The following is a 14086-nucleotide window of genomic DNA, read 5'->3' as shown; positions in this document are numbered from 1 at the left end:
ATGCAGAACATATGTTTTCCCAAAAGGAAAGTCAGGGAACTGAGTGCCTCTTCTCCTATTACTGGTGAGTTGGTACTTCGTATCTTATATAAGCCTGAACGATGCCAGAGACAGTAGCATGGCAAGTGTCTAGCTGGTACCAATTAGATGACATCAGATTCTCCATGGAAAGCCCACTTGGAAAGGCCAAAGTAGCCCCTGAAAAAGCAACTCAAGTACCTCATGGACATGTAAGGAAATGGGGGAGAGGGAGAGAAAAATAAATAGGCAAATGGTAGAAAAAATAGAAACAAATTAAAAAATAAAAAATAAAAAAGTAGGGTTTATTGACTCTCACGCATGTTAAATTAGAAGGTAGAAAGACAGAGCTACCGGTCTTTCTCTAAAGGCTGCAATGTTACTTTTGTGATGTGGTGACTTCTTATATGAGAAGCCGTCTTGTCAACATCCCCTGTCATCCAGAAGGCAAGAGCTGGCAGCTTGCTTTTTTACTTTGGCAACTGGGTCCCCTTTCTCCAGCTTCATCTTTTCCATTGCCTGTTACCATTTACAGGTTGATTTATGCATTTTTAAAACCACATGCTTGTTTTCTGGGCTCCAGCCAGATCTCTGGGGGAAGAGTCGTTGGCAGTGGTGATAGAATTGGGAAGGGGCTGCGAGAAAGTCAGCAAGCGAAGCTTCCTGCCTCCTCAGACTTCCCCTCCTGTGACTGTCTCAGAGGTGCTCATGAGAATCAGCTAGGAACTGCTGCGGAGTCTTTTGATGTCTTCTGAACCCTTCCTCAGAAAGCCCAGGAGTTTGTAATTGAAACAAGAAAACAAGGAAAAGACCCAGAATCATCTTTTCCCCAAGGTCATGAGAGGAGGCCAGTAAATCTATTTAGGTGACACAGTTCCCAAATGCCACCCCACCAAATCCCTACTAGGAGTTCTCAAAAGTGCAGCACCAAGAGCCTTGCCTCTTCTTGTCTTCCTCCTCCCTCCTGTTCTCCTCCCGGGGCCAGAGAGTCAGTGCTTTGAGAGAAGAGGGGAGAGGAGGAGCTAACGAAGCAGATGCCACCTTCTGCTGTCTGGGGTGACAGTGACTGTTGGACCCTCAGAGTGTCGCCTGGAGGTTGGGATCCAGGATGGTCTCTCGATCTGGAGACTCAATATAGTTGGCAGCCTCCTGAAGTTTCAGCAGCATGGCCATCTGGAGAGGGGAAAGAGGTACATTAATGGGAGCTGGGACACGGGGTCTTGCCAGAGAGGGAAAACAAAAACCTAGATCATGGGTCTGATGCTTGTTTTGAAAGTGATTCCAAGTCTGACTGCTTGGAATGCAGGTCATTCATGAAAAACAGTGATGAGCTGGGCATGGTGGCACATGCCTATAATCCCAGCACTCAGAAGGCTGAGGTGGGAGGATTGCTTGAGTACAAAATGAGTTCAGGGCCAGCCTGAACTGTATAGCAAAACCCTGTCTCAAAAAAATACCAGTGATGATTGCTTCATGTGCATATTGTCACCAGGGGTATGACCGCTGCACAAAGTTCTACCTGTGATGTGTGTGGGAGGAGGACACCAACATACATGACTGCCTCTGCCTGCATGGTGCCTGTATTCCAGTGAAGGACAGTGGGTGTCATACCCTTCATAGTGAGATAAGTGTTGTGGGAACATCTGTGTCTCTAATAAGCCCTCTCACAATAGGTTACAACCCAACAGCAAGACTTCATGTTTTTATGAAGTTATTTCTTTCCAGCCTACAAAGACTATGTCAAGCCTGCACACCTCAGTGCATTTAGCTCCTATCCCCTCTCTGTCTTATCCCCATACTGGGTGTTGAATCTGGGGGCTCCTGAATGCCAGGCAAGTGCTCGGTGAGTGGTCCACCTCCTCAGCTCTTTTGATTTTTTATTTTCAGGGAGGGGCTAACCTTGAACTTGTGATCCTTCTGCCTCAGTCTCTCAGGTAGCTCTGATTACAGGAATGGGCCACACACTGTGGCCACGAGGTCAGTTATGAGCCACTTTTCCTGGTAGCTCCTTCTCTTACCTTTTTTTCCCCCTTGATACTTCAAGTTTGGAACCCTCTTTTTTAGCTAAGTAAGCCTGACTGATTCTAGAAAATCTGCCTTCCACCTTCTTCTACCTACTGGATTATTATTAGTCTTCCAATTTAAAAGCTTTTTTTTTTTTTTTTTGGTGGTACCAGGGATTGAACTCAGGATCTTGCGCTTGCCAGGCAAGCACTTACTCTACTGAGCTATCTCCCTGGCATGACAGGTATGAATTCCCTATGTTAAATGTGATCCTTATGTACATCCAAAATGTATCAATAAAATCTAATGAAAAAAAGAAAAGGAAAGGAAAGATTTGTGCTAATATCATTTGATCATTTATTTATTTATTTGGTACAGGGTCTTGCTATGCAGCTCATAGTGATCCTTTCTCAGCCTTACCAGCACTGGGATTACAGGTGTGTGGTTTCAGTGGCTTGGCTTTCCTAGTGTTCTGAGGATGGCAATGGCGTTCCCTACTGGGGATTGAACACGGGTCCTTGTGCTTGCCAAGCAGGTGCTTAGACAGCTGAGCTATCTCCCCAGCCCTATGCTAATATCATATAGATAATTTTTATAACCATATCTTGGCTCTGAGTAACTATTTTAATATAACATTATGCAATGTGTTGACAACTGTTATTCTCCTTTTATTTTGTTTTGATTTTTTTTTTTTTTTTTTTTTGGCTTGCTCAGGTTGCCTTAAGGGCGGGTCTGGTAAGGCAGGTGGAGGTGGGGATTGAACCATGGTATCCTGTACCTCACTACATTTGCATCAGCAGGTACTTAAACAACTGAGCTAACTGGCAGGGCCCCTGCTTTGAAATTTTGTTTTATATCCTTTTATAAAATAAAAAAGAAATGTCTGAGACCTATTTCAAGAAGAAAAAATAAATAATCTTTTAGAATGACTTTAGTAATGAACACTCCCACAGCAAAGCATGAAAATCCAAGCTTGCACATGTTATTTTACCAATGTGAGATTTTTCCATTTTAATTTTCTTCATTCTCAGAGAGGGTAAAGAGTTTTTAAAGTTTTTAATTGCATCCTATGTCAATTGTTTCTAGTCAAATGACTTTCTTTCTTTTTTTTTTGGCGGAACCGGGGATTGAACTCAGGTACTTGCACTTGCCAGGGAAGCGCTTATTCTACTGAGCCATCTCCCCAGCCCCAATGGAATAAGGACTTTTTTTTTTTTTTGCTCTGAATGCCTTCAGGGCAAGTTTGGCCTGCTTGAGCTGTGGGGATTGAACCACAGCAACCTAAGCCTGAGTGCTTTGTTGAAGCAGCCACTTAAAGAACTGAGCTAAGGGGCAGGCCCCCACCTACTTTCTATAGAAGTTCCTTGGACCCATTTAGCGGGGGAAATTCTCAGGACAGTATCGGAGGACAGACGGAAGCAGAGCAATTGTGAATGTGTGGGGTTTTTTTGTTGTTTGATTTTTGTCTTTGTCTTTTCAAGACAGGGTCTCAGTATGCAGTTCAGGCTGGCTTGGAGCTCACTTTGTAGCCCAGGCTGGTCTCAAACTCTCAAGGATCCTCCTACCTCAGCCCCCTGAGTGCTAGGATTCCAGGTGTGTGCCACCATATCCAGCTCACTGTGGTTTCTATTCTTTATTTCTTTGCCAAGTATTCTCACATGGCCTCTGCCTGGAACTGGGATTGGTGCTAGACTACATCTTTTATTTTTTTTTATTTTTTTTTTATTTTTATTTATTTGAGAGAGAGAGAGAGAGAGAGAGAGAGAGAGAGAGAGAGAGAGGGGTGTGTGTGTGTGGCCAGCTCAGCCCACCAGGGGGCGGGGCTGGCTGGCATGTGGTGCTGGGGGATTGAACCGCGGTCCCTGATGCTTTGCCAAGCTTGTTCTAAGTAGGTGCCTTAGACCACTGAGCCATCTCTCCAGCCCCACTAGACTACATCTTGCTGGGATATGTTATCACTTAGCTTAAGCTAGGACTCAGGTACACAACACTTATAGTCAAAGATTCTGATATTCAGAGCTCTTCTCTGGCTTTCTGGTACTGACCTTGCTGAAACTCTGGGAAGCATTCAGTTCTATAATGTTCTTTTCACATTCAAATGGCTTCCACTCACCAGAGGGTCTGAGTCCAGAGAACTTGGGGTGCTGTCTTTGACTGTCCTGTCCTCTGGAGGTGAGGCAATGCTGTGAGGACCCACAGTGGGTGGGGGCAGGTGGTACAGCTTTGATTGGTCTTGTTGGGCTGATGGCCAGGGAAGAGTGTCCCGGACCCACTCCACTGGGTCCTCCCACGCAGCTTTCTGTCCATGGACCTGGAGAGAAGGAGATCGCATTAGAGGGCTGTTCAGGCAGTCTCTTAGAATTCCCACAACAGTCATGCTCTCTGAAAACACACACTTCCGCAAAACTAAGGATTTGAGGTTCTGATCCTGTTGAACATTCCTGAGCTTCCCGACAAAGAAGTTGTATAAACTGGTAAAATAATTTTGGAAGATAATCTAACAGATCGTATTAAAACTTAAAAATGTTTCCTTCCTTCTTTCCTTCCTCCCTCCTTTCCCCTCTCTTTCCATCCCTCTCTGTTTTTTTGCTTTTTTAAAAAATTTTTTATTTTTAGGAAAGGGTCTACAGGGTGTTCAGAGTCTCACTACTAGATTGGACTCATAGTGATCCGCCTGTTTACAGCCTCCCAAAAGCTGGGATTACAGGCACGTGCCATCATGCCCAGTCTCAATTGCTGTCTCAGCGTGCTCTGGGGGCAGGGCTGGCACGGCAGGCCCAGGGATCGAACCCCTGGCTCCTGTGCCTGCTTGCAGGTGCTTTAATCTGCTGAGTTATTTGCCAAAACATTTTTGCTTTGTTTTTTGATATAAGGTATTGCTATGTAGCCCAGGCTGGCCCTAAACTCTTGATCCTTCTGCCTCAGCCTGCCAAGTGCTAGGATTATGGAAGAGTGACATTGTGTCTGGCTAAACTTTTATCTCAATTTTTAAAAACTTAGAAATAAAAAATTGTATATATTTAGGATATACAACATGATGTTTTGAAGTATAAATGAGTGGTTAAATTGAGCTAATGAATACATTTATGTGAGGTCACATAATTATTTTTTGCTTTTGGGGAGTGAGAACACTCCAAAAAGTATATCATACATTACTATTAACTCTGATTATCTGATTGTACAATAGATTTCTTGAACTTATTCTTGCTGTCTAACTGAAATTTTGTGTTTGTGATGGTTAACCTTTATTCCCCCTTTTTGTTTTTGGTGTCTTTTAAAAAATTATGTATTTATTTATTTGGTATAGGGTCTTGCTACTTGGACTCATACTGATCCTCCTGTGTCAGCCTACCCAACGCTGGGATTACAGGGCTGCACCACCATTCCCAGTTTTGATGGCCAGCACAGCACATCCAGGGCAGGACCGGCATGGCATGCGGTACTGGGAAATCAAACCCAGATCCTTCTGCTTGACAGGCAGGCCCTTAGACTGCTGAGCTATCTCCCCAGCCCTTCTTTTTGGTTCCTTAAAACAGGCTTATACTATGTAACCCAGGCTGGCCTCAAACCTGTTATGTAGCCTAGTTTAGCCTTGAACTCATGATACTCCTGCTTTCACTCCCTGAGTGCTGGGATTAGGTGTGCTCAGCCATGCAGCTTGTGGTGGTCAGTCTGCACTGTCAATATCATTGGCTCAAGAGATGTCTACGAGATTAATTAGTAAAGCACACTTGTAAGTGTGGCTAGGTAGGTTGTGGGAGTGTGAACCTGGGGACTATATCTGGTTGCTGCCTCTGTCCTCTCTGGTTCTTTGCTTTGTTTGCTTCCTGGATTCTATCAGTCGTGTGGCTTTATTCTACCATCCCCTCTGGCCATGATGTTTCTGCCTTAGAGACAACGAACCATGGACTCAAACCTCTGAAACTATGAGCCAACTTTTCACCTTTAATTTATGTATATAAGGTATTTTGTCCCAAAACAGAAAGCTAATACAGCATCATTTGATCAACATCTCTCCAACTCTTATTTGCCCAGACCATGGTTACTACTGTTCTCTTCTGCTTCTATGTATTTGTTTCTATTCCACATATAAATGAGATTATGCATTATTTGATTTTTCTGAGCCAGGTTTTTACTTAACATCATGTCTCCCAGGTTGGTTCATGTTGCAAAGGATATTCTTTCTTTTTTTGGTTTTGTTTAAAGGCTGAACAATGATATCTGAGTAGGTATGGTGCATACATTATTCATTCTTTTTTTTTTTTTTTTTTTTGTGGTACCAGGGATTGAACTCAGGACCTTGCACTTGCCAGGCAAGAACTTATTCCACTGAGCTATCTCCCTAGCCACCACATTATCCATTCTTTATACATTCATTTGTTGATGGACACACAGGTTGAATTAAAACTTAACATTCAATTTTTTTTTATTCTCTGAGACAGGGTCTTGTTAGGCTGTCCAGGTGGGCCTTGAACTCACAGTCCCTCCACCTTGGCCTCCCAAGCAGCTTGAAGTACAGATGTGTGCCACCAAACCCAGCTACACAATTTTATCACCTTTCAATTTTACTTTTCAAGTAGGATTTAATTGTAATACTTTTTAAATTCTTTGAAAACATGTTATTTGTGTGAAAATGCTTTAAAATTGGAAACCTATTAATAATATAGTATTTGCTTGAAATGCGACAAATTTATAAATGAAAGGATGATTCCTGGCATCACTCTGATAGCATCCCTAGAAATTTATCATCAGGATATACCTATAGTAATAACAAATTGTTTTTTTGCATAACACACGGCCAATTAGGGCCAGTCATTGCATCTTACTTTGTTTGTGCTGGAATGGAGGTTAGCAATCATTGCACCCTAATTTACAGGTGAAAAAATTAGGAAGCTTTGAAAAAAATATCTAAATAGACAATAGATTTAACTAGACATTTCTCAGAAGAAGACATAAAAATAGCGAATATGTATATGAGAAAATGTTCAATATCACTAATCATTAGTGACCAAAACAATGAGATATCACTTTGCCCCATAAGAATGGCTCCTACCCAAAAGACTAAAAGAGCCAGGTGTGGTGGTATGTGCCAGTAATCCCGGTGCTTGGGAGGCTGAGGCAGGAGGTTCACCACAAGTTCTAGGCCAGCCTGAACTGCATAGTGAGACCTTGTCTCAGAACAAAACAAAAACAGAATAAAGATAATAAGTAGCTGCCTGACAAGTACAATACTAATGAGGATGTAAAGAAAAGCAAACACTTATGCCTGGCTGGTGCAAATGTAAATTAATATAGTTTTGAAAAGCAGTAGGCAGATTCCTCAAAAACCAAAAAATAGAACATTATGTAATCCAGAAATTCCTCTACTGGGAATACAGCCAAAGGAAATGGAATTAATATGCTGAAGAGTCATCCACACTCTCATGTGTATTGCCCATATTCACAACAGACAAGATGTGGAATCAACCTCCATCAACTGAAGAAGCAATGAAATATGTGGTACATAGGCAAACAGAACGTACTTCTCAGCCATAAAGGAATGAAATGCTATTATTTGTGATAACATGAACAGAATTGGGGGGATGGTTATGTTAAATTAAATAAGCCAGACACAGAAAGACATATAGCACATGATCTTACCCATATGTGGGAGAAAAAATGTTAATCTCAAAGAAGTCCAGTAGAATGAAGCCAGGTGAAGTGGTGCATGCCTATAATTCTAGCACTTGGAAGGCTGAGGAAGGAAGACTGCAAGTTTGATGCCACGCTAGGCTACATTGTAAGGTTAAGGCCAGCATGGAATACATAGTAAAACTCTGAAATAAAAACAGGGGGGAAGGCCAGGCATGGTGGTGTATATGCCTGTAATCTCAGCACTTTGGAGGCTGAGGCAGGAGGATCACTGAGTTTGAGGCCAGCCTGGTGTACGAACTGAGTTCAAGGTCAGACTAAACTGCTTATTGAAGCCATGTCTCAAAAGGACAAAAACCAACCAAAGAAACAAAATTAATAAGAATAAAAATAATGACATCCTCTTATACAATTTTTTTTGTTTTTTTTGCTTTTTTTCCCAGTGGTACTGGGGCCTGAACTACATGCTAGGCAAGTGCTCCATTACTGTGCTTTTTTCTTTTCTTTAAGTCTCTTTTAAAAATTATTTTGACATGGAGAGAAAACATTCTCTCAGGCTTTCATGGGGAGCACATTGGCCAAGCAATGGCTGTGACTCATCCACATGGCTAACACTGACAAAGGGTCTACAATCTGAGGTACAAGATCTCAGGATAAATCCTCATAGGATTTGACTGACCTTATCAGATCCAAAAGCTACAACTCTTGTTGCATAGGTCTTGCTTTACCTTGGTCTTAACCATCCCATGGTGTTATGTTGAGCTGTAGGGGACTCAGGTCAACAATTTCTGACACTGCCAGTCAAGCAGAAGACCCAGTACTATTATGGATTACTGGACTCTTTTAGAATATTTTGCTGAGTTTACACACCTATAATATTTAAATGATGGAACTAAACAAAAAGGGGATATATAAATGAATGTCCATTTTGTATCTGTGTATTCAAAATGGTTAGGATAGATATATAGTTACATTCTCTTAATGAATAGAGGGAATTGTTCTAATGGTGTTTGCAAATAGGATATCATGTCTGTATCTTGTATAGCAAATAACCACTAGGAAGTGAGCATGCAATGTGTTAATTATTGAAACTATCATACCAATTTGATTTGAAACTATCACATTGCTATTTGTCTCTCAATAAAATTATAGAAAAGAAAAAAATTATTTTGAGACACAGTCTTGCTGAGTTGCCTAGACTGGGCTTGAACTTTTGAAGACATATTTCATTTTGTCTTCAAAACAACCCTGTGATTTAGGTAGAGCAGAATTTATCTCTTTTTTACATATGAAGACATTGAAAAAGTCTAAGTAACTTTGGCCAACGTACCTTATTTATTTGTAGTCAGCAACTAGCTAAGGCTATAAAAGGTCTTCCTTAATTTGTGGCTCAATTGTTTTTCTGTTTGCTTTCAACCCCACAGAGTAACTTGGGGGCTGGGGAGATAGCTCAGTGACTTGAGTGCCTAGCAAGTGCAAGGTCTTGAGTTTGATCCCCGGTGCCAAACAAAAAATGTCATGTACTCAACTCCACAGAGCAGACTGTATTGGATGCAGAGACAGAAGGCCTAGACTAGGGCAGAGAGAGAAGCTGTTGGTCACTTGCTGGGAGGAAAGCAGCTCATTCTATCCAGCTCCTTGCCCTCACTTTCAGAATGAAAGCCTAACCAACTCCAGTGATGCCATGCGTGGAAGAAATGCTGCTGCTTTGTTAGGAAGGACAGCCTGACCTTGGTGTTTAAGGGCAGTCATAGGGCAGGGCTCACCTTGATCCCATCCTTGGCTCCTTCCTGTAGGTAGGGAATGATGGAGTTGTTCCACAGGTCGATGAACCAGGTCCGGAAGTCCTCAATGCCAATTGGACAGGACAGAAAGAAGCAAGGGCCTAGGAAAAGGATGGGGCTCTGAAGATGACTGAGAAACCCCGACATCCCCAGGTGCAGGCCTCCCTCTTTCATTTCCAAGTAGAGGGCTCTGACATCCCAGGCAGACGACTCTGACATCCTAATTATTAAAGGAGACTTAAGAGTCCTTGAGGCCAGGGGATGCTGATGGCTGGGTTGTCTCAAAAATTGTGCATGGCAATGTATAAGTAAGACAAGGAAGTAAGGGAAGTGTCTTGTTTCCTCCTACACACACCTTCTCTTTTGTTTCATTAATTGTAGGGAAAAAATGAGGGAGGGGTAGCTCTCACATGCTGGGCAAGTGTTCCTCCATTTTTATTTTATAACTTGGCATGTAAATATGCTGCCCAGGCTGGCCTCAAGGAACCTCCCACCTCAGCTTCCAGGTGGCTTGGACTACAAGTGACCTTGCTGCCACTAGGCTTGGGGGTAGCTTTCAGATGGCTGAGGTGATCCAGCCAATTCACCTAAACTGGAAAGGTGCCAGCTGAATTATGCATATCAGTGGTTTAAGTATGAAGCCACAAGACTTGCAACTCCTTTACAGGCTGAAGACTCCAGAAAGCAAAGGGAGCTTTCTCAAAGTGGTGAGGTTACGAGAGGGAAGTTGGTTCCTGCCCGCCCCCACCAGGGGATGCTGGCCCCTAGTACCAATGAGGAAGTCTGAGGTGCTGTGCTTCTCAAGGAAGGTGTGCAGGTGATACCACAGCTTGGGTACCCAGTCCAGCACTCGAAGCAGTTCTTCCTTGTTGGCATTGATGTCACTATCTGACTCCACCAACTTCCTTCGCAGGTAACGCACCAAGAAGCCGTTGGCTGGCTCCACATTGTTGGAGAAGGTCAGCATCCTGCCATCAATAATCGGGAGAGTTGGGACACAGTGGCCGTGGGGACACTGGCAGGGGTCATTCACTGCCAGTCCACCCTTTCTGCTTGCCTCCCACTTACGCCTACTTGTTTCTTCTCAATTATTAGTGGTGACAATTGAATTCAGGCTAGTAGCTCTGTATAGGGAGAGCTGGTTCTTAAGTCAGTGATGTACTTCAAATAATTATCTGACTTCGCTGACTTCAGTAAGGGTGGACAGGCAAGGAATCTCACTTACAGCAGCCTGCCAGAGTCCTATCAGCCCCTAGTCCTGCAGTCCCTTCCTCTCCCGTCACCTCTCCAACTCCTTTCCCTCTCCCACCCCTCCTCCTCTCTCCTTTCCTTTCCTTAAGTTCTCTCTTGCACCCTACAACCAACATGCAAGTGTAACTACTTTCTCTTCTCAGCCTGAGAGGCTCTGGCTCTTCTTTTTCTTTCTGATACGTGTTGCCCCTCTGCTCTCAGAGCCCAGGGTTAACTAGTTGATAGACTCCTGGGTGGGGTCAGAAGGCTCATCCAGGGTCCTAGGTCTTACCTGAAGCTCAGGTGCAAGCCATGATTGGGTGTCATTTTTACAGGCTGATTGGTGGTGCCTATAATGTAGGGACTGTGGGAAGGAAGGAAAAAAAGATCCACTTAGATCTGCATCTTAGCCCTTGCTTTCTCTGTCAGCTGGACCACACCTGAGTTCTCCCTCTATCCAAACTGTGATATGTTTGGCCCCAACCCCAGCTTACCATTTATGATACTTGCAGGTGAGGGCCCCATTAACCAGCTCACTGATGGAGCCTGCTTCACTCAGGTCATCCAATAAAATCACCAAGGGCACATCCCCAATCCCTGTTTCCCGGTCTATCTGGTTGGCCAGGTTGGAGAGGTACAACTGTAGATCCTGCAATGAAAGACACCAGGTGTCAGTACTCAGGGATCAACACCTGCATCAGCCTTAGAGGAATTTTGGAGAAGCTCTGCTCTAGTTAGGAATTTCCCTAGGGCCTTTGCTTTCTTTCCCTAGGGTCTTTGCTGCATTCACATATTTGCTTACAGAAATAATTACGACGCTGATAAACTGGCCCCAGAGGCACTCAAACACCCTTATTAAGCAGTGGTCCCTCAAGCCACCATAGGTAGGGAACACACGCTGGTTTTTAAAAAAAAATTTTTTTGGAATGTATTTAGTACAGGGTCTGCAGGGTCTTATTATACAGATTGGACTCATAGTGATCTTCCTATTTTCAGCCTCTCAAAGGATGGGATTACAGGTGCACCCCACCATGCCTAATCTCAGGGGCCCCAGAGGCAGGGCCAGCATGGCATGCCAGGGATGGAACCCTGGTCTCTGTGTCTGCTTAAGTAGGTGCTGTAATCCATTGAGCTATCTGGCTGGGCCCATATGCTGCTCTTTATAAATGGTTTTTCACTGGGTTGGCAGCAAAAGCTACCATTAAAGGATGTGCTTCCCCCAGCTGAGGAGAACCAAGACTTGAACCAATTCCAAAGTATTAGCATATGCCCAATAGATGTCATGGGGGATAGGGACAGGGCTCCAATGCAATATTTAACTCTGAGTTCCTCTTGCCTGAAAGCCAAGGGTCAAAGAGTAGTATTGAAAAGAAAGGAAGAAAGGGAGAAAACAGAGAAGGGATGGGATTAGCAGTGTCAGCAGAGTGAGGTGCAAACAAGGAGGATGTAGTTCTTTAGTGATCAATTAAGGGGAAAGTAGCTTAACAGGGGTAAGAGGAGGTGTGGAGAAAGAAATTAGAGAGAAGAAGGGTATAAAGGGCCAAAGTCTGGAAAGAAGTTGGGGGTAGAGGAGGGACAAAACTAGAAATAGGGATGGGTAGGGGTAGGAAGAGACAACCAAAGAAGGGAGGAAAGGTCATGGCAGGGGAGAGGAAAAAGGAAATGAGAAGGCAGTCAGACATCCACGCTAGGGCTCAAGGGAGACTGAGGCCTGAACAAGGACTGGTGGGGGTGGAGGGGGTGTCTCAGGAGGCCCCCACCTTGCAAGACTGCTGATGCATGTTGAAGGTGCTGACGATGCCCTCAGTGACCTCGCGGCCCGAGCGCTCCACCAAGTATTCAGCCAGCCGATTGGTCAGGTAGGTCTTGCCTGTACCGCTGGGGCCCGAGAGCACAAGACGACGGTGCTTTAGCAGGAGACTGATGTAGTGCTGCATCATTGGCTTGGGGATCAGCGTCTCGAACACCAGGCTGTCCACGCATTTCTCCTTCAGACCTGAACCCAGCCCCCAGAAAGCACCGAGTCTTGGCCATCACTACCAAGATGGCAAGGAACCCCCAAAGAGCTTTTCTTTATCTGAAGCTCACAGAAGAAAACTAGTCACTTGCCCACAGTTTCAAGGGAATCTTCCTTACTCCTAGTTTTGAAATCTGGATCTCATTCTAGAGACATACTCAAAACTAGAGGTGAATGGATAGAGAAATCCATACTGAAGAAAAATGTCCCTGGGAGCAAGACTTAGGACTGGGTTTGCCTTCCTCATCCATTTATATCTCATGCTACTTAAACACCATATCATAATTTGCTAATAAGTTTTTGTTGAATGGATGCATGCTGCTTTATTTATTTTTTTGATGGTGTTCTCCCTTGCTCATGCCGTACCACCTTACCCAAAGAGATGAAGATTGACTGTTACGGTTTATAACTAGATGTAAACCCCCACCCTTTTTTTGGTACTAAGAATCAAACTGTAGGACCTTGAGCTTGCCAGGCAGGCACTGTGTAGCTGAGCTATATCCTTAGCCTAGATGCATCCTTAAAGCCTCATATGATGGTAGGGAGGTGATCAGATTATGGGGGCATTATAACTGTCTTATTGTTAGGAGGTGGGAGTTAGTTGGAAGATGTAACTGTGGGCTTGATCTGGAAGTTTTTATCTCTCTTCCTGGGTCCTTCTTTGACTCTTTCTGTTTCCTGGCTACTAAACCATTGGTAGGTGCTTTTCCTCTGCCATGCCATCTGTTCTGGGAGTCAGTAGACTCCAGGAACTGAAGTATGACCCAAAATAAAGCTCTCTTTCCTAAAGATGTGGGTGTGGGGCACTTTGTCTCAGCAATAAAGAAAGGAACTAAGACAGATTTTGGTACCAGGAGTGGGGAGGCTCAAAACTGAAAGAACACCATCAAAAAAATAATATACTTGACCATGTAGTTCAGAAGTCTTTGGAACTGGGGCACAAAAGAAGTCTAGAAAGGTTTGAAGCAGCCCTAGAATGGTATAAGACAATCTTGATGAGAGATTCTAGAAGAGCTCAGAAGACCAGAATGGTGACAGAAATGCAGTTGGTCAAGACCAGGCTTAGAAGGTACCTATCGGGAACAAGGACTCCATTGGCATATGGATCAGAGACCTTATGTGTTATGCTTTGGCAGAAACTTGTCTACATTTTTCTCATGTCCTGAAACTTCGTGAGAGACTGCAATTAAGGGTGATGGGCTAATCTGACTGAAGAAATTTCAAGGAAGTCCAATGTTCAGGCTGTGGCATGGATGCTGGTTGCTGCTTTTAGTCAGGCTTATACATTATGAACAAAAAGCCCTTTTGAAAAGTTTTGAGGGCCGGGGAGACAGCTCAGTGGAATAAGTGCTTCCCCGGCAAGCCCAAGGGCCTGAGTTCAATCCCTGGTTCTGCCAAAAAA

At 43.8% G+C, this 14086-nt stretch overlaps 1 protein-coding gene across 2 annotated transcripts in view; it reads right to left on the bottom strand.

Annotated features, from left to right (window-relative positions):
* Window positions 1-304: 304 nt before the first annotated feature.
* Nav1 (neuron navigator 1) overlaps window positions 305-14086 on the bottom strand; it is a 260493-nt gene continuing 246711 nt past the window's right edge. For both annotated transcript variants that reach the window (XM_023707932.1, XM_023707940.1), the window contains 7 exons: window positions 12428-12663; window positions 11162-11316; window positions 10960-11031; window positions 10209-10405; window positions 9420-9538; window positions 4136-4333; window positions 305-1191 (listed from right to left, as the gene is read on the bottom strand). In XM_023707932.1, the coding sequence (XP_023563700.1) occupies window positions 1096-1191; window positions 4136-4333; window positions 9420-9538; window positions 10209-10405; window positions 10960-11031; window positions 11162-11316; window positions 12428-12663 (1073 nt within the window). In that variant the 3' untranslated portion in view covers window positions 305-1095. The remainder of the gene's footprint in view (window positions 1192-4135; window positions 4334-9419; window positions 9539-10208; window positions 10406-10959; window positions 11032-11161; window positions 11317-12427; window positions 12664-14086) is intronic.

This window comes from Octodon degus, unplaced genomic scaffold (genome assembly GCF_000260255.1).
Source record: "Octodon degus isolate 3935 unplaced genomic scaffold, OctDeg1.0 scaffold00009, whole genome shotgun sequence".
NCBI lineage: Eukaryota > Metazoa > Chordata > Mammalia > Rodentia > Octodontidae > Octodon > Octodon degus.
The sequence above is the reverse complement of the archived record's forward strand: the minus strand, read 5'-3'. Positions and strand labels throughout refer to the sequence as shown.